General features: G+C 42.0%; 1 protein-coding gene across 6 annotated transcripts in view; it reads left to right on the forward strand.

The window, feature by feature from the left end:
- The window catches only part of LOC110533760 (glutamate receptor 3), a 102,528-nt gene that overhangs the window by 47,765 nt on the left and 34,198 nt on the right, over positions 1-20,565 (forward strand). For all 6 annotated transcript variants that reach the window (XR_005053635.1, XM_036990140.1, XM_036990139.1 and 3 more), the window contains exon 4: positions 17,155-17,342. Coding sequence is in view for 5 of the 6 variants with exons in the window: in XM_036990140.1 (XP_036846035.1) it covers positions 17,155-17,342 (188 nt within the window). In the remaining variant the exon portion in view is untranslated. The remainder of the gene's footprint in view (positions 1-17,154; positions 17,343-20,565) is intronic.

Below are 20,565 nucleotides of genomic sequence, written 5' to 3' on the forward strand. Positions count from 1 at the left end.
TAAAAGATACAAGTGTTATGCATGGAAATATAGATAAACTTCTCCTTAATGCAACCGCTGTGTCAGATTTCAAAAAAGCTTTACGGCGAAAGCACACCTTGCGATTATGTTAGGTCACCGCCTAGCCACAGAAAAACATACAGCGATTTTCCAAAGAAGGAGAGATGTCACAAAAGTCAGAAATAGCATTATAAATATTCACTTACCTTTGATGATCTTCATCAGAATGCACTCCCAGGAATCCCAGTTCCACAATAACTGTTTGTTTTGTTCGATAAAGTCCATAATTTATGTCCAAACACCTTATTTTTGTTCGCGCGTTTAGTTCACAAATCCAAACTCACGAGGCGCGGGCAAGCCCAGGCAAAAGTTCAGACAAAAAGTTACATTACAGTTCGTAGAAACATGTCAAACGATGTATAGAATCAATCTTTGGGATGTTTTTATCATAAATCTTCAATAATGTTTCAACCAGAGAATTCCTTTGTCTTTAGAAATGCAATGGAACGCAGCTAACTCTCATGGGCGTGAGCGAGACTGAGCTCATGGCACTTTGCCAGACCTCTGGTTGAAACAGCTCTCATTCTCTCCCGCCTTCAGAGTAAAAGCCTCAAACAAGGTTCTAGAGACTGTTGACATCTAGTGTAAGCCTTAGGAAGTGCAATATGACCCCATAGACACTGTATATTCGATAGGCAATGACTTGAAAAACTACAAACCTCAGATTTCCCACTTCCTGGTTGGATTTTTCCTCAGGGTTTTGCCTGCCATATGAGTTATGTTAGACTCACAGACATCATTCAAACAGTTTTAGAAACTTCAGAGTGTTTTCTATCCAAATCTACTAATTGCATATTCTAGCTTTTGGGCCTGAGTAGCAGGCAGTTTACTCTGGGCACCTTATTATCCAAGATACTCAATAATGCCCCCCAGTCCCAAAGAAGTAAACTGGTTCCCATGCTTTTAAAATAACAATTATGTTCCAGAACAGTAGAGATCACTTTAGTTCTTGGTTCTGTTGCTGTTCCTCAAAAATGCCATTATTTTCCAGTTATGGTTTTGGGCCTCGTTTCCCAATTGCGATGTACAATGCACTCTGAAATTTCAGACCCCTTGAATTTTTCCACAATTTGTTATGACACAACCTTATTCTAAAATTAATAAAAATGTTGTTTCCCCTCATCAATCTACACACAATACCCCATAATGACAAAGCAGAACAGGTTATAAAATTGTGCAAATTTATTACAAATAAAAAAACGTAAATATCATATTTACATAAGTATTCAGACCCTTTCCGCAGTCCTGTGTTGAAGCACCTTTGGCAGCGATTACAACCTCGAGTCTTCTTGGGTATGACGCTACAAGCTTGGCACATATGTACAGTATTTGGGGAGTTTCTCCCATTCTTCTCTGCAGATCCAGGTTGGATGGGGAGCATCGCTGCACAGCTATTTTCAGGTCTCTCATTATGGGGTATTGTGTGTTGATTGATGAGGAAAGAAATGTATTGTATACGTTTTAGAATAAGGATTTAACGTAACAAAATGTGAAAGAAGTCAAGGCGTCTCAATACTTTCCGAATGCGCTCTCACTTTATGATGATTCTTACCAGATGCATCATTATATACAAGGCAACTTTTTAAGAGTGTTTTCCAAACAAGCACGTATAGAGAAACCGTGTCATTAGACCATGTGTTGATACTAATGGGGTCTAAAGAAAAGCAGCGCTGCTCTCAGATCAGCTTTCTCTATCCAAATCTTACCTTATAATATAATTATTCAACAATACTGACAATGGATCAGCTCCTAGAGAGAAATTACCACCTATGGCTGTATATAGGCTATTGAGGCGGCATTTTATGTTTACTCAATAATAATGCACTGAATCACAAATTGGGCACATCTTTGTTGTCACATGTTGTCACATATCATGAAACACATTGAGCCAGAAATTACAAATAGTAGCCTGATTTCAATATGATTAATGATAAACAGTTGAAGTCGGACGTTTACATACACCTTAGGCAACTACATTTAAACTCAGTTTTTCACAATTCCTGACATTTAATCCTGGTAAAAATTCCCTGTCTTAGGTCGGTTAGGATCACCAATTTATTTTAAGTATGTGAAATGTCAGAATAATAGTAGAGAGAATGATTTATTTCAGCTTTTATTTTTTTCATCACATTCCCAGTGGGTCAGAAGTGTACATGCACTCAATTAGTATTTGGTAGCATTGCCTTTAAATTGTTTCACTTGGGTCAAACGTATCGGGTAGCCTTCCACAAGCTTCCCACAATAAGTTGGGTGAATTTTGGCCCATTCCTCCTGACAGATCTGGTGTAACTGAGTCAGGTTTGTAGGCTTTTTCAGTTCTGCCCACAAATTTTCTATAGGATTGAGGTCAGGGCTTGTGATGGCCACTCCAATACCTTGACTTTGTTGACCTTAAGCCATTTCATTGACAATTTGAAAGACCCGTTTGCGACCAAGCTTTAACTTGGTCTGATGTCTTGAGATGTTGCTTCAATATATCCACATAATTTTCATTCCTCAAGATGCCATCTATTTTGTGAAGTGCACCAGTCCCTCCTGCAGCAAAGCACCCCCACAACATGATGCTGCCACCCCCGTGCTTCATGGTTGGGATGGTGTTCTTCGGCTTGCAAGCCTCCCCCTTTTTCCTCCAAACATAACAATGGTCATTATGGCCAAACAGTTCAATTTTTGTTTCATCAGACCAGAGGACATCTCTCCAAAAAGTACCATCTTTGTCCCCATATGCAGTTGCAAACCGTAGTTTGGCTTTTTTATGGCGGTTTTGGAGCAGTGTTTTTTTCCTTTCTGAGCGGCCCTTCAGGTTATGTCGATATAGGACTCGTTTTACAGTGGATATAGATACTTTTGTACCTGTTTCCTTCAGCATCTTCACAAGGTCCTTTGCTGTTGTTCTGGGATTGGCTTGCACTTTTCGCACCAAAGTACATCTCCTTCCTGAGCGGTATGACGGCTGTGTGGTCCCATGGTGTTTATACTTGCGTACTATTGTGATACAGTGAATTATAAGTGAAATAATCTGTCTGTAAACAATTGTTGGAAAAATTACTTGTGTCATGCACAAAGTAGATGTCCTAACTGACTTGCCAAAACGATAGTTTGTTAACAAGAAATTTGTGGAGTGTTTTAATGACTCCAACCTAAGTGTATGTAAACTTCTGACTTCAACTTTAAGCCAATGTAGCCTATGTATCTTCTAATGTGGTCATCTCAGGTTTCATTTGAAGCATCATTTTATCCTTGAACTTGTTTGTAACAATTGCAAAAACGTTGGCAATTTTGTATTTGTAGTGAAATTTTTTATGAAGTTATCAGCAGACACAGTTAGACAGATAGCCTAAACATTTAGCAGAGATCTTCTGTGAAAAAGGGCAACTGTATGAGTGGTCTGGATCATTCATAGAGGTTCAAAGGTTTTTAAGAGCTATCTTACTAACGAAGTCTTTGGGAAACACCTCGGCTACTAAAGATGCATGGTAAGAAGGTTCTAATGATGATCTTAACACTACGAGGGCTCTGGGAAACGCAGCCCTGTCCACTGAACCGGTTCCCTGAACCAGTTCCATCCCCTGCGGTTGCATTTTCAGAATTTAAATGCCTTAATTATGAATATAGAATGTGTTATGGCTTCATTTTTAATCTTGCAAGTGACATTTTTCAAAGGAAATACAGTATCAGGAGCATGCAGGTTAGAGGAGGGAGAAGGGGAGCTTTTTTAACTAAGAAATGAGTCCTGGTATTTATAAGAATGACACATTGATTTCTGTACTTTTAGGATGAGTAATTTGCACTCTTGATGCATTTTGGAGTTACTCACTAACTGTAAGTTGCTCTGGATAAAAGCGTCTGCTAAATGACTAAAATGTCAAATGTGCCTCCCGAGTGGTGCAGTGGTCTAAGGCACTGCATCGCAGTTTTGCGGCATCACTGCAACCTGGGGTTTGATCCCAGGCTGTGTTACAACCGGCCGTGGCCGGGAGTCCAATAGGGCTGCCCATAATTCGCCCAGCCTCGTCCGGGTCAGGGGTGGGTTGGGCTGGGGGGGCTTTACTTGGCTCATCGCACTCTAGCGACTCCTTGTGGCAGGCCGAGCACCTGCAGGCTGATTTCGGTCGTCAGTTGAACGGTGTTTCCTCCTAAACATTGGTGCAGCTGTCTTTTGGGTTACGTGAGCGGGTGTTAAGAAGCGAGGTTTGGCGGGTCATGTTTTGGAAGATGCATGACTCGACCTTCGCCTCTCTCGAGCCAGTTGGAGAGTTGCAGACATGAGACAAGATCATAATCATGAAATTGTTAAATTCTTTAAAAATGTTCTCAATCATAAAGCACAAAGACAAATGAGGAGCAGTTATCATGCGGTTTTCAGAGTGACAAACAAAGGACATTGAGTTAGAGAATCAACAGCAAAAATGTATATTTGAATATAATTCAGTGTCAAATATGAAATCACAAGAGTCCATAGTGTTGCTATAACAACAGCTTGTTTTCCACCTGATATGTTAGAGTCCTCCATAATGTGCACACCTAGTCTACATTCCCATTATTTTCCAGGGAGCACGTTAGCGTATGTTACTCAACACATCAGTCTGGTTTGGTCTGCATTGGATCCTACATCCCACCATCACAAACCTCAGGATTTCAGACTGGTGTGTACTCCCAATGCAGCAGCCTTGAGTGCTTCAGTTCCATTCTCAGATCTTTCTCCTGCTTTCCACTGCTCTCTGTTCTAAGCTGATAATATTTCAGAACCTTGGACAGTTCTACTCTACAGTACTGGCTCTGACTGCAGACATCAGTATTTCAGCATTGGACATTTCTCCTTTCTCTGCTGCCTGCCTGGTTGGTGTACTGCTGCTGGGGAAAAATACAGAAATCGCTACACATGATGCAGGCAGGTGCAGAGAAAAAGGAAAACCAGCACAGTCACAGACCTTAAAATGTAGCCTTGGCCTGCAGGCTATAAAGGATGGCCACATCAGCCAACACTCTCTCTCTTCCTCTTCCCTGACTCTAGTTTTTTTGTCTGTTTCACCATACAACACCCTCTCCACTTATCCACACACTGCATACGCTACTGATCCTACAGACGTCCACAGCTTGTTACATTTTTGTATTCATTATTATTTAGTATAATAAATGTATTCGTTTTTAGATTTAAGTCATGCGCGGTCTCCCTTTGTTGTTAGGAACTATGAGCCAGGTCGTAACAATGTGCATACCTCTAACATTGACATGTAATGTGACTTATTTCAGTATTATCCTAGGTATGTAAATATTTACAAGGTGTTAGCATTTAAAACCTATTGTCATACAACTTTTGTATCCCAAACAGAATAATTCCCTTGCATTTGTATCCTCCAGTGCCCTCTCTGCTACAATACCGTAGTATGTGAAAACCTGACATTAGGGGAGAAATGTACACACATCCATTCTAAACAATAGTAAGAGAGGAGCCCAGGAGCCTTATAATGGCCGGGATATGTTTTTTTCTCTCTTACTCTCCCAATCTTTCACTCTCTCTCTCTCACATTCTTTCACTATCTCGCTCCCCCAATCTTTCACTATCTCTCACTCCCAATCTTTCACTATCTCTCTCTCCCAATCTTTTACGATCTCTCTCTCAATCTTTCACTATCTGTCTCTGCCAATCTTTCACTATCTCTCTCTTATAATCTTTCGCTATCTCTCTCCCAATCTTTCACTATCTCTCTCTCACATTCTTTCACTATCACTCTCTCTCAAACTTTCTCTCTCTCTCTCTCTCTCTCTCTCTGTCTCTGTCTCTGTCTCTAGCTGACTGCACTAGTCTCAGCTGTTTGCAGGAGAAATAGCAGAAACTTTAATAGAATACAAAACAGTAGGGAGGCGTAGCCTGGGGAAAATAATGTAGGAGTCAGCAAAGCCTTTGTGCCTCTGCCTCAACAGAAAAACAGCAACATGGCACATGGGGCCAAGCTCTGTCAGACGCCCGGTAGCAGCTCAACCAAATATTATTTACTTTATGAATTCTAAACATCTCCTAAGGAGACTCACAGTCTGTCACATCTAATTTGACCCTGACCCTATGACTTAAAATGGCAAAGTCCTCTGCTCACTTGTCTCTGACCGCCTGTCTCCAATGCCTTTCATCTATTTTGGGGCACTAGCTTTCAGGATAATGCAGGAGCCATTTGAACAGTGGTCTTTCTGCATTATGAAAGAGATTAATGTGCTGTGTTCAGTTCATGGTTTGCCCAAGATGAAAGGCCATTTTTGTTTGTTTAAGAGATGGGTGTTCTCTAGGCATCTGAGCAGAAACAGGGAAGGCATTGAAGTACTGTAAGTGAAGCTTTAAACTCAAGAAGAAAGCCAGCCAACAAACTCAATGTTGTTTAAATCTGGTTCAGGGAATTGGAATGTCTCTCTCTGCAGTAGCTCTTGTTGTTTTTTCTCTCTGACTTAAGCTTTGAGATATTGTGACCTTTCTCTAAAAGTGGGTTCAGAAGCTTTGTGTGACTTCAACATGGTGGTGCACTGCCCTCACAGCAAATACTGTAGCGCAGATTCCTGGCCTGAGAGAGAGTTTAAAAGAGGTCACCATCTCCTAGGAGGCAGCGGGGAAGACTGAGTCAGAGTTATGACCACACAGCATCCATGATGCTGCAGAGGCCATGATGCTATCCACCACCTGCGACAACATAATGTCCATCTACCTCACATAACCCCCACATGAGACAACATACTGCATACTAGAGGTCGACCGATTAATCGGAATGGCCGATTAATTAGGGCCGATTTCAAGTTTTCAATCGGAAATCTGTATTTTTGGGCGCCGATTTAAAAAAAAAAAACTTTATTTAACTAGGCAAGTCAGTTAAGAACACATTCTTATTTTCAATTATGGCCTAGGAACGGTGGGTTAACTGCCTTGTTCAGGGGCAGAACGACAGATTTTCACCTTGTCAGCTCGGGGGATCTAATCTTGCAACCTTACAGTTAACTAGTCCAACACTCTAACCACCTGCCTCTCACTGCACTCTACGAGGAGCCTGCCTGTTACGCGAATGCAGTAGAAGCCAAGGTAAGTTGCTAGCTAGCATTAAACGTATCTTACAAAAAACAATCAATCAATCATAATCACTAGTTATAACTACACATGGTTGATGATATTACTAGTTTATCTAGCGTGTCCTGCATTGCATATAATTGATGCAACGCTGGGGGATGATTTAACATAAGCGCATTTGCTAAAAAAGCACAATCGTTGGACGACTGTACCTAACCATAATTCGACCATATAAATGACCAAAGGCTCGTATTTCTGTGTGTTATTATGTTATAATTAAGTCTGTGATTTGATAGAGCAGTCTGACTGAGCGATGGTAGGCAGCAGCAGGCTCGTAAGCATTCATTCAAACAGCACTTTTGTGCGTTTTGCCAGCAGCTCTGCGCAAGCACAACACTGTTTATGACTTCAAGCCTATCAGCCTAATGGCTGGTGTAACCGATGTGAAATGGCTAGCTAGTTAGCTGGGTGTGCGCTAATAGCTATTCAAATGTCACTCGCTCTGAGACTTGGAGTAGTTATTCCCCTTGCAGAGGGTTTTGTGGAGCGATGGGTAACGCTGCTTCGAGTGTGGCTGTTGTCGATGTGTTCCTGGTTCGAGCCCAGGTAGGGGCGAGGAGGGGGACGGAAGCTATACTGTTACACTGGCAATACTATAGTGCCTATAAGAACATCCAATAGTCAAAGGTATATGAAATACAAATGGTATAGAGAGAAATAGTCCTATAAATACTATATTAACTACAACCTAAAACCTCTTACCTTGGATTATTGAAGTCTCATGTTAAAAGTAACCACCAACTTTCATATGTTCTCATGTTCTGAGCAAGGAACTTAAACGTTAGCTTTTTTACATGGCACATATTGCACTTTTACTTCTCCAACACTTTGTTTTTGCATTATTTAAACCAAATTGAACATGTTTCATTATTTATTTGAGGCTAAATAGATTTTTACTGATGTATTATATTAAGTTAAAATAAGTGTTCATTCAGTATTGTTGTAATTGTCATTATTACAAATAAAAACAAAAAAATTGTCTGATTAATCGGTATCGGCCTTTTTGGTCCTCCAAATATCAGTATCGGTATCAGCGTTGAAAAATCATAATCGGTCGACCTCTACTGCATACAACTGGCAGCTTCATTAAATAGTGCCGCTAAACACCAGTCTCAACGTCAACAGTGAAGAGGCGACTACGGGATGCTGTCCTTCTAGGCTTTGGTACTCTTTCAGGACAACAGTCCATTAGGGACAGACACTTTTGTGCACAGTCCATGACCGAGAGACCTACTGTATGCCTTCCCTCTGTTGTCCTGCATACTACTGCTGATGGCACTGGTGAGATCAGAAGAGCTGTCAATCATTATGATAGCTCCCAATCCCCCGGGGGCTCTATGGTGGCAGGGATGATCCAGATGTAGATTTTAGCCAGGTTCCACACTGCCGGGATGTACTGTCTCAGGAGTGAAGACCAATAGGATTGTGGCCTGTACTGGGCCAGCCATTGATGGCTTGGTTATTGTTTATTTATTTTATTTAACCTTTATTTAACTAGGCAAGTCAATTAAGAACAAATTCTTATTTAAAATGACGGCCTACCCCGGTGACGCTGGGCCAATTGTGCGCCGCCCTATGGGACTCCCAATCACAGCCGGTTGTGATACAGCCTGGAATTGAACCAGGGTTTGTAGTGACACCTCTAGCACTGAGATGCAGTGCCTTAGACCGCTGCACCACTCGGGAGCCCCTAAGAACAAAAGGGACAGGCTAGCGTACTGTGGGCTATCTGCCACTGTGATTAGCATGATACAGGGCTGCGGGCTGGTTCCACATCCAGAACTTATGCCAGCAAATGGAAAATGTTTATGCAATGGTGCGTGGAAGAGAATGTTGACCCAGCATGCTGCCAGGTGGAAACAATTCTCAAACAGGAACTCGTTCTCACTATCAAGGTGTACGCCTCAGCGATTTCAGCTTGTCATGAGGGTTTTGATCGAGTGTCTTTGTTCAGCCATCCTCCCCTCAAACGTTTCCTTTTGGGAACACTGCGACTGAGACCAGCAACCCAAACTATAGTTCCACCGTGAGATTTGACATTGGTGCTCTGTGAGCTGCCATTCGAGCACTTGGATCAGATTCCTCTTAAAATGTTGTCTATTAAAATTTTATTGTTTCTTGTAAGCAGGTCAGTGATTTGGGGCTCTGTCAACGCGACCCAACAATGGCGACTTGCGTTCGTCCTAATCCGTCTTTTTTGCCTAAGATTGTCAAGAGCTCCTACAGATCAGACTCACAGAAGTATATATTTTTAAACCTGCATATTTAGCTAAAAGAAATCCAGGTTAACAGGCAATATTAACCAGGTGAAATTGTGTCACTTCTCTTGCGTTCATGGCACGCAGAGTCAGGGTAAATGCAACAGTTTGGGCCGCCAGGCTCGTTGCGAAATAATTTGCCAGAATTTTACGTAATTATGACATAACATTGAAGGTTGTGCAAAGTAACAGGAATATTTAGACTTATGGATGCCACCCGTTAGATAAAATATGGAACGGTTCCGTATTTCACTGAAAGAATAAACGTCTTGTTCCTCACAGGGAACAGAGAGAGGAACGGCTGTATTGCCTGTGCCCAGTGGGCCCAATTTTACATCTAGCTAAGGATTATTGTGCTTCATTGAGCAGTATTTGAGTGTTTGACTTGAATTTTAATTATGGGCACAACAGCTAGCATAAATTTGTCCTACATTAATGTTAACTTGCTAACGTTAGCTGAGCCAGTCACTGAAATCATCTTTGGCTGAAGGTGCGGGCATAATACATTTTCTCAGGCGATGCTGTCTTGGTAGCAGTGTAAACCAATGGGATGCCCCCCTATGAGGCTCCGCTCTACTCATATAACTGGAGTTAACCTGCCATTAACCTTCGTTATGATTTGTAATCAATGTATCAGCCTTTCTTGTTTGAGCAGTGAAGAGAAGAGTGTTGCGACTAAATATTGTTACGCCTTTACTTTTTTTTATTGGATAATTTTTTTGCCTCATGGTGCTCCTAAAATAAAGGTATTGGTTGCACACCAAAATGTTTAGCCACATGGTCACACTTTAGAGCCCTCCAACTGAGACAAAACACTGTCATAACCTCACTACACACTAGCCGGTATGATGGCGCCGATGGAGATGATAGCATCGCGACTAGCTCTTAGGAAACTTTGCAGTATTTTGTTTTTTTATGTACTATTTCTTTTTTCATTTTTAGCTCAGGAAATGTTTTGAGTCATTACATATAGCCGGGAAGAACTATTGGATATTAGAGCGGAGGTAACTCACCAGAACTACCAGCATTACGACCAGGAATACGACTTGCCTGGAGCAGATCCTTTGTTCACTCTCCCCAGCGGAAGAAAGGCACTCGAGGCGGCCTGCTGGTTTGACTTAGGAGGCGCGCACACCACCCACCGCTTCCGAGTATATTACTCTCTAATGTTCAGTCTTTGGATAACAAAGTTGATGAGCTTAGAGCAAGGATTTCTTTCCAGAGAGACATCAGGGCCTGTAACATACTTTTTTTCACGGAAACATGGTCAATAAAGCCAGCAGGATTCTCAGTACATCGTGCAGACAGGAATAAATATCTCTCCGGGAAGCAGAAGGGCGGAGGGGTGTATTTCATGAATAACGACTCATGGTGTAATTCTAGGAACACACAGGAGCTCAAGTCCCCCACCCTCCTTTTGGCAAATCTGACCACGACTCCATCTTGCTCCTCCCTTCCTATTGGCAGAAACTTAAACAGGAGGTACCTGTGCTAAGAACTATTCAACGCTGGTCTGACCAATCAGAATCCACGCTTCAGGATTGTTTTGATCACGTGGACTGGGATATGTTCCGGGTAGCTTGCGAAAATAATCGGCATACACAGATATGGTGACAGAGTTGATAAGGAAGTGTATAGGAGATGTAGTACCCACTGTGACTATTAAAACCTACCCTAACCAGAAACCGTGGATAGATGGTAGCATTCGCGCGAAACTGAAAGCACAAACCATTACATTTAACCATGGCAAGATGACTGGGAATATGGCAGAATATAAACAGTGTAGTTTAGTACACAAACAGTTTAGTACACAAATCCAAACGCTCGTGCAGGTCCATACGAACGTCGGACGAAAACTTAAAAAGGTTATATTACAGGTCGAAGAAACTTGTCACACTAAGCATAGAATCAATCTTTAGAATGTTGTTATCATAAATCTTCAATAAAGTTCCAACCGGAGAATTCTTATGTCTGTAGAGAAGCCATGGAATGCAGCTCGGTATCATGTGAAATGCGTGTGACTAGGACCTGGCTCTCTGCCAGACCACTGACTCAAACAGCTCCCATCCGGCTCCACAACACAGTAGAAGCCTCATTCAAGTTTCTAAAGACGGTTGACATCTAGTGGAAGCCCTAGGAAGTGCAACTTTATCTATATCCCACTGTGTATTCAATAGGGGCTGGGTTGAAAATCGACCAACCTCAGATTTCCCACTTCCTGTTTGGATTTCTTCTCAGGTTTTTGCCTGCCATATGAGTTCTGTAATACTCACAGGCATCATTCAAACAATTTTAGAAAGTTCAGAGTGTTTTCTATCCAATACTAATAATACTATGCATATATTAGCAACTGGGACCGAGGAGCAGGCTATTTACTCTGGGCACCTTTCAAGTTGTTAAATAATGTTTACATATCTGGAATTACTCATCTCATATGTATATATTGTTTTCTATACTATTCTACTGTATCTTATTCCTTCCGCTCTGACATCGCTTGTCCATATATGTATATAGTCTTAATTCATTCCCACTTAGATTTGTGTGTATTGGGTATATGTTGTGTAATTTATTAGATATTACTTGTTAGATATTACTGCACTGTCAGAGCTAGAAACACAAGCATTTCGCTACACCCGCAATAACATCTGCTAATCACGTGTATGTGACCAATAAAATTGGATTTGATTTGATACTGCTTACCACCTACAGTAAGACTGCTCTCTATCCATCTTTCCCACAAGGACGGCATTCAAATCACACTGCTTTGAGCTTGTGCTGTCTCAGATGTAGTCTATTTTGTTTATAACTGTATATTTTAAATGGTAAGTAATAGCCTTTAATTCTTACATATTCTTCGTAAAAATGTTTTTAAAAAAATTTAATACTGTAAACATAGCTTTCACCGACTGTAAAAGGATCCAAAGAAGAAGAAAATGTATAGCAAGAGAAATAGACAAGAAGCGTCAGGAAAATGTACACGTTTTACTCTACTCAAGTAGACCAATTATGATAATGGACACTGACAAGTATCAGGGTTTGTAATTGTTCTTTTAAAGAAATTAGAAATGTTCTCTGTTTTCTGCATAATCATTTTGACCCTCCACACTGAGCCAGGGAATTGTGCTCATATGAAGAAATGTAAATGAGACTTGTGTGAAGAGCCAAGAAGTCTTATTTTCCAGTCAACATCCCCACCATTAAAATTATGGTTTGAACGTTCCTTGTTCGTTCATTCACTATGTCTAGATTTCAAAGATCAAATAGTGTATTTATGTTTTTTCTCTCAGACAACAATTGGTTCAATTGAGTATCATGCATCAGACAGAGATTCTTTGAGCTTTTCAGACTTCCATCTTTACTGCATCATCTTACAGGAAGTCAGATATTGCACTTGAATAGAGTGTCTGTCATGTCAGAGTAGTTCAAATTATAGACATCCAGTGTTGAGAACTTGATTTAAATGAAGGTGTCATCCCTGAGTTCTGTATCTGGGACTAATTTCCACACAAATATGTATCAAATGTTTTAAAGAAATGTACTACAATCAGTTCCACTGTTCCAGCCATTAAATGAATTAACCAATCAGTGTGGATAGAGCAGTTTGCTATGGAGCAGGTAAGCGATTGAATCTATTGTAATGAAACGGGCAGGGAGCAGGCGTTGAACCCCTGACCTTCTAACCCGGAGTCCAGCGCGCTATCGACTGTGCCCCAAAAGCATGCTCGAGCGGCAGAGTTGATATCCGCGCTTTTAAACCCAGGGTCGTTACACTATATAGGAACGTCGTCTAGAGCAAATTGTATTTTGCGGTAACAGCATGGTTTAATCACAATGAAAGACAAACACACACTGTGCTGCCAGTCATCTTGCATTATCTGAATTGGGCCCACAGAATTGTACCTACGGAGGAGCGGCTTCTAACTTGGAAAGTCTCTGAACTGCCGAGTTGTATAGTATTCTTAACTAGCTTTGAAAAGGTTTATCCATTCTTCTGTAATTAAACATCTCTCCCTAATTTCTGAATGACGCTTTTAACGTCCTCAGGAGGCTATGGTTCAGAGGGGAGGGGCAGGTAGCCTACTCACACGCACACCCACTGGTAAAGATTTCCAGCTGGCAGGCAGACGCTTGAATCCGTTTCTGAGTGACAGAGTGAGGGCTTTGCATATGTGCTTTGTTACGATTTTTGTGGGACTGAAAAAGAATGCCCAGAACGTAAAATAACGTTATTAATCGGTTCTCGTGCTTTTAAAATAACAGTTCTGTTCCGGAACAATATAGATCACTTTCGTTTCCAGTTCGGATTTTAGTCCTCTAATAATTTAGTTATTTTCCGGTTTTTGCTTCCTTTCCCATAACCGGTTTCTTATTATGGTCTGGAAGTGTATAATTGACAGTTTTTTAAAAAATTGCTTGATGGTTGCCCTGCCCTCTGACTTTTGTGATATGTGTCATCTGTTTACAATGTCGACTAAAAACCTTGAACCAACATTTACTCACTTTGTTGTTTGCCCCACAGAGTGACAATATCTTCATTTTACACACAGCAGACAGGCTATGCCAATGTCCAAAATTGTTCTTCTTTTCACATTGTAATGCCATGACATTTTCCTATCACATTGAAATGAAAGTCAAAGTGTTTTGAATTACAGTTCATCCCCTGTTTATATTTTCTGTCCGAATTTTTGCTAATTTCTTTTTCATCTCTTCAGTATTTTAACTTGTCAACGTTCACAACACGTTTAACATTGAGATGTACACAATAACATCTGAATCCCAAAACTTCCAAATCAGCTTATAGGCAGGAAATGGATACACAATAAAACTTATGAGGGAATCATTTCTAAATCCTCCCAAATCCTTTTTCTTCATAAGCACCTGGTAACATGCTTAAAATATCAGGCATTACCCAGCTTACTCTATTCAATATCAAGTCTCAGGCATGCTGCAGAAAAAACTCCTCGTATTTCAGCATTTGCTTTTTAATTTCCTCTGTGCTGCTATCAGACATAGACTGGAGTCTTTTTTTCTCTCTTAACATGCTATGGCGATGGATGATAAAAGTGCTGTGTTATTCAGTATGCCCTGATGGTGCTTTTACAATGTCCTTTCATCCAGGGGTCAGCTCCTTGGTTTTATCTTACATCTGACTGTCATTCACACTGCGCTGCGATACGCCAGACGCATGAAGCCCCTTTGGAAATATCAGACTATCAGAATATCAGCATAAATAGCTATTCCTGCTCCTCACTGCTCCTCCAGTCTCCACCTGAGTGGGCGATGATGATGTAGCCATGCTCAGTTCTTCACAGCCGCCTGTCTTATAAAAGGCCAAGCCTGGTTGGACAGCCTTCTGCAGTGTTCTGCTGTGTGAAGGTCACTTAGGTAGAGGAGAGTAGGTAGAGGAGAGGAGAGTGGATGGCTGAGTCTGTGGCTGGGCTCGGGATTCTTATGTGCTCTAGCTAGCTAGTCTATGGTAGCACTTCAGTTTACAGCGCTATATATCTATGCATATAGTAGACCCACTTACGGTGCCTACGGCCAGCATTCTATCCTGTTTAAAGTATTCATGAACACTCATAACATGCTTTCTCCATTTGACATGAATAAAAATGTCACATTCACATGGAAAGTAATATGCTGAAGTTGTGATGGCTGGCTGTTAGTAGAGGTGCTGTGAGGTGTGTTAGTCTACAGGTGTCTTTAGACTGGGCTGTCAAAGTGAGACAGGGTGTTTTCTTCCCCTGTTCTGTGGTGCACTGCACAGACCGCATTTACATTAGCATAATATACACGGATTGGTTCAGCATCAGTAATAATATTCTTCATTTTATTGAATCAGCGATTTTATCCTCAGCTCTAAGAGGAAAGCCAAGCCGACTAGCATGTTGCTTCTGCCCATTTAGCCTAGCCGACTAGCATGTTGCCTCTGCCCATTTAACCAAGCCGACTAGCATGCTGGCTCTGCCCATTTAGCCAAGCCGACTTGCATTTGGCTCTGCCCATTTAGGCCAGGGCGACTAGCATGCTGCCTCTGCCCATTTAGCCAATCCGACTAGCATGCTGCCTCTGCCCATTTAGCCAAGCCGACTAGCATGTTCCCTCTGCCCATTTAGCCTAGCCGACTAGCATGCTGGCTCTGCCCATTTAGCCAAGCCGACTAGCATGTTGCCTCTGCCCATTTAGCCAAGCCGACTATCATGTTGCCTCTGCCCATTTAGCCAAGCCGACTAGCATGTTGCCTCTGCCCATTTAGCCAAGCCGACCAGCATGTTGCCTCTGCCCATTTAGCCAAGCCGACCTGCATGTTGCCTCTGCCTGTTTAGCCAAGCCGACTAGCATGTTGCCTCTGCCCATTTAGCCAAGCCGACTAGCATGTTGCCTCTACCCATTTAGCCAAGCCGACTAGCATGTTCCCTCTACCCATTTAGCCAAGCCGACTAGCATGTTGCCTCTACCCATTTAGCCAAGCCGACTAGCATGTTGGCTCTATCCATTTAGCCAAGCCGACTAGCATGCTGGCTCTCGTACTGGGATGAAGGAGAAGAAAAAAAGCTTTTCCCAACCGCACCATTTTCTCTGTCTATTACTTACAGCCTACCACATAATGAGCTACTGCCACCACACATTTCCACCATCGCTGAAATTAATACACGTTTTCCTGCCAGATAATGGGACTATGCAAATGTCTGATTGATTTTGTCCATCCATGCTTTCTTTCATTACCCTATTCTAGGGTTGTATATTGCTATGAATAAATAATCCAGTGGTAGCACATCATTATTCATTGTGGTTATTAAATAACATTCATATTTCGATAAGGCTGTAAAGGGGTGCTACTCTTGTCTCGCAGCATAACCTCCATTTCACGCCCGCATTTCTACTTCGTCTATATTTATAGCTTTTGACCTTGAGTTGGCATAATAGACGATGCATTGATCTCCTGAAAAGGAAACATGTCCTGGTTATCACTGTGTCACTGGCCAGGCCCCATTTAGACTGTTTAAATTAGGTTTGTTCATCAGCCCTAGAGGACTGAGAGATCCATTTTGACCTATAAGTTGGAGGGACAATATCATTGACATGATGTACTTCACAATTTGAATTTTAAATCATATTAATTCAGTCATTACACAATGTGTCAGCGGAGACATTGGGAGTTGAAATGAAATCCTATTCAATTAAAATGTCCCTCCAATGCTTCTTGGCACAATGCATGTAGTATTTCTGCTAACCTCTGTCACTCCCATCAAAACAATTCCATAATAGAATTACTAGTTGGCTGTCTTTGAAGCTATAAGCTATTTTTTTTTCATTTGGCATGCCTACTGTACCATTTAGCTGACCCATGAAATGTGATATTGACAGGGCTGGCCTTTTGGGATTTTTTTTTATCATGGGCTCAGAGACTATTGTGGTTGTTTTTATGACGTAATGATACCATTCCAGTGGACAGAAATCATTCACATGAAATGTTCATGCCCTCCACTGGTTGTTTAAGAAAAAGTCATTAACAGAACCAGCAGAAAATGACCTCAATTAGTTTTGTTTTTAAACTGGCTATGACACAATGTGAAATGCTGTGCCAAAAAGTGCTTTTCAAAGAGCTTTCTATTTTGACTTTACAGTAACTGTGAAATGATTTGATGAAGTTCACTGTTCTCTGCAAACCACAATGCCACCTTTCACCATTCTACAGTATGTGACTGATCCCCTCTCTCTCCACTCCAGGTTTCTCTATCCTCCAGGCCATCATGGAGTCAGCGGTGGCCAATAACTGGCAGGTTACGGCCCGGTCGGTGGGCAGCATAGTGGACCCTACAGAGTACAAACGCATCATAGAGGAGATGGACCGTAGGCAGGAGAAACGCTTCCTCATCGACTGTGAAGTGGGAAGAATCAATGCCATCCTGGACCAGGTACAGTACAGTGGGGTTTAACACTAATACACTGCTGCAGTAACTGGGGGGGTTCGTTGAACTCCACTTGGATGATGAGTTACCTTACCTGAAACCTGAAGACTGATGTAAGAGCTAATTGCATTGCAACCCGAGTTTGGTTGTATTTGGTGCTTGTGGATCAACTGAATGAATACCCAACCAAGGTTTGCTATCATATTTATACTCTTATACCTATGGGAAGAATTATCACACACACACACATTTCATGAGCTATGGATCTTAGGTGACAACATCACTTATTTAGTTATGTATTGTGCATGAATTTAATCTTGATAATCTTGATTCTACAAAAGATTATTAAAAGTTTGGTTGTGCACTTCTTGTTTGTTTTCAAATACAAAGAGGACTTTATTCAAGAGAGTCTGATTCACCCACGTAGCTCTCTGGCTGTGTTCCATCCTTTCAAAGAAACCTTTTAGTAGCCTCAATCTGCCATTCAGTCTGCCTCCATTCCTTCAACACCTCTGAAAGTCCCATTTCCATTTGTAGGGACCTCTCCTGGCCTCTTCAGCTTTGTACTTCTTATTCCTTTTCCATTATTAGCATCTAAGACATTTACCAGGGCTTTTCCATTACCCTCAAAAACATTTAACAGGGCAGTAAGGCTAAACCCCTTACTTAGAGCCTTGTAATAACCTCACACACCACAAACAGAGGGGACATTCTCTCTTTAAGGGGGTTATGGTGCAACATAACAAAAACACAGGGAAAACTCAATGAAAGCTTGTTGGTTCTTGTTTGAGGTCGACTCTTGGGCTACATTTTCACTTAGGAATAACAGCTACTATTAACAATGGTTCCCCGTTTCCTAGGTGATCAGCCACTGAGTTGGCCATTAGTGTTGATTTGTATGTATTTGTTTATGTCTGCTGTGCACAAGCTTGGAATGGGTTCACTAATGCTATTGTCAAGAATTTAATTTAATCCCAGTTGTTTTATTTTTTTTGCTTGTTACACTCAGGATGACATTTAATGCTGATATACAAAGTTTGATTAATTAGTGATGTAATTCCCAACTGTAACTAAATGCTTTAGGTTTTTTCATAAAGGAATGGGATTGACTGACTGGCTCCCAGGACCTTCAATCCACACAGGACTTCCGCTCTTCATAATGACACTGTTTGTTTCACCCATGCACCCATGCTAGGGTGAAACAAGGTTCATATGATGGTGTGTGTGTGTGTGTGTGTGTGTGTGTGTGTGTGTGTGTGTGTGTGTGTGTGTGTGTGTGTGTGTGTGTGTTAAGACCGCATATTCATCATTAATCATGGCTGAACGCTGACCTTCTTGTCCTCTGCTGAGGTGTGTGTATGTGCGTACAGGCCGCTGGCTCTCATATAACGGTCCTTCATTATGATGCGCTAAAGAGTGTTACTGTGACCTTTCAGACAGATTTGTGGTCATTGCCACTTGACCTTGAAGGATGTATCTAAAAGTGACAGGATATCACTTTCTCATGCAGGTCAGGATAAATGTATACCTGTCCTGACTAATGTGGGAGGTTGAGTTCTGGACATGTGTTAGAAGAATTCAGCTTATTCATTCTGAGCTGTCCTACAAATACCAATATGGTCATTCTGTTTAACGTCAACCAATTATAAGTGTGATATTTCTGCTTTCTGAGTCCTGACAGCCATAGTCCCAGTGTGAATGTTCAAGCCAGCGGTGGCTCTGGTGTTTGAGACCGGCAGGGCACTGAGTCTGCATCTCTCCAGGACGATTCATTATGTGGGTCGTCACATCAACACTTTGCTTTAATATCAGCGGCTCCCAGTGTAAGTAGGACACACGCCGTCCAATAACAGCATACAATCAGACTGCTAAAAATAGCCCTAGCCTCCTAGCCTGAGGGAAGATCTCACACAAAGGCAGGCATGAGCCTCAACACAACCATAATCACTCAACGATGCACTGGGCTGGATGGGATAAGGAGAAGCCAACAGAATCCAGCAGCCATTTTGTACTGTATTCCTCGAGTTGTGTGCAGCACTGAAGGCACAGTATCTGAGAGATGCACAGAGAGGAGGGCTCCCTATCTCTCAATATGAACCCAATGCCTTGTAATTCAAAAAGCATGCCTGGCACAGTGGCTCCTCCTATTCAATCATATAGTCGTTACTCATTATAGTTTCTCTCAGTGTGGTAGTTTGGTGCTAGACAGACCAGAGGGTGTGCTGGGCTGAGGTTCTGTATGTGTTGATTTGTGGGGTCTGGGAGCTTGCCCTGCCCTGCAGGCTCTCTCACCATATGCAAGGTATCAACCTGCTCATCCTCTCACTAAAGAATAGGCCCAGGCATGAATGGATGGGTCTTGGGAGAGACCTCACTCCCACAAGCTGCTCATAAATTATAAAGCGACACATGTGTAATCCTGGCCACAGGACCAGTTTACCACAGGAGAAAAAAAGAGAGAGGGAGAGTGGGTAGACTAGAGACTAAAGTGGATGGAGAGAGAGAGCGAGTGAGAGAGAGCGAGAGAGAGCAAGAGAGAGAGAGAGAGAGAGAGAGAGAGAGAGAATAGAATGCTGGTGGGAATGGAGCAATGCATGTAGCCTCCCTCTGCTGTGCTGAGTTCTGCTGGGTGATGGAGTAGGAGAAATGGTATAATGCCCACTGGTGGACTAGAATCCCACACCCACAGAGGAGAGGAGGAGAAGAGGGAGAGGATGGAAGATGAGCTGGATTCTGCTGGTGGGGGAAATGGGAGCTTGTAGAGGGAACCTGGCTGTGTGTGAATTACCGCATTGCTAAATGGGTTGTTTTACATAGATATCAGTGTCAGCGGTATGACGTGATACACTGTCTTTGTAGTGGTACTGTAGTTGTAGTATTATTAATGCACATTTCTATGACCCTTTCCTGCTGAATTGTTTTACCCGTTAATTAAGCAAAGAAAGAGGTTTAAGTAGAAGGGGAAAGGGGAGGATTTGAAACCTAGAGATGCCAGTTCCCATTCTGAAGGAGTTGGATGACAAGTGACTCTAATACAGCTACAGCAAAGAAAAGGCTCCTTCAGTGGGGATGCTTTTAAGGTAGCCAAATCCTTTGGAAGACACCGGGGTATAGATGAAGCCCTGCACAGAGCCGCGGCTCCAGCCTGCTTAATTACAACAGATTCCCCTAGGAATACTTAGGCTAATGGTCCAGCAGCAGCACAGCCCAGTACAGAACAGCACAATAG

This window comes from Oncorhynchus mykiss, chromosome 10 (genome assembly GCF_013265735.2).
Source record: "Oncorhynchus mykiss isolate Arlee chromosome 10, USDA_OmykA_1.1, whole genome shotgun sequence".
In the NCBI taxonomy this organism is placed as follows: Eukaryota; Metazoa; Chordata; class Actinopteri; order Salmoniformes; family Salmonidae; genus Oncorhynchus; species Oncorhynchus mykiss.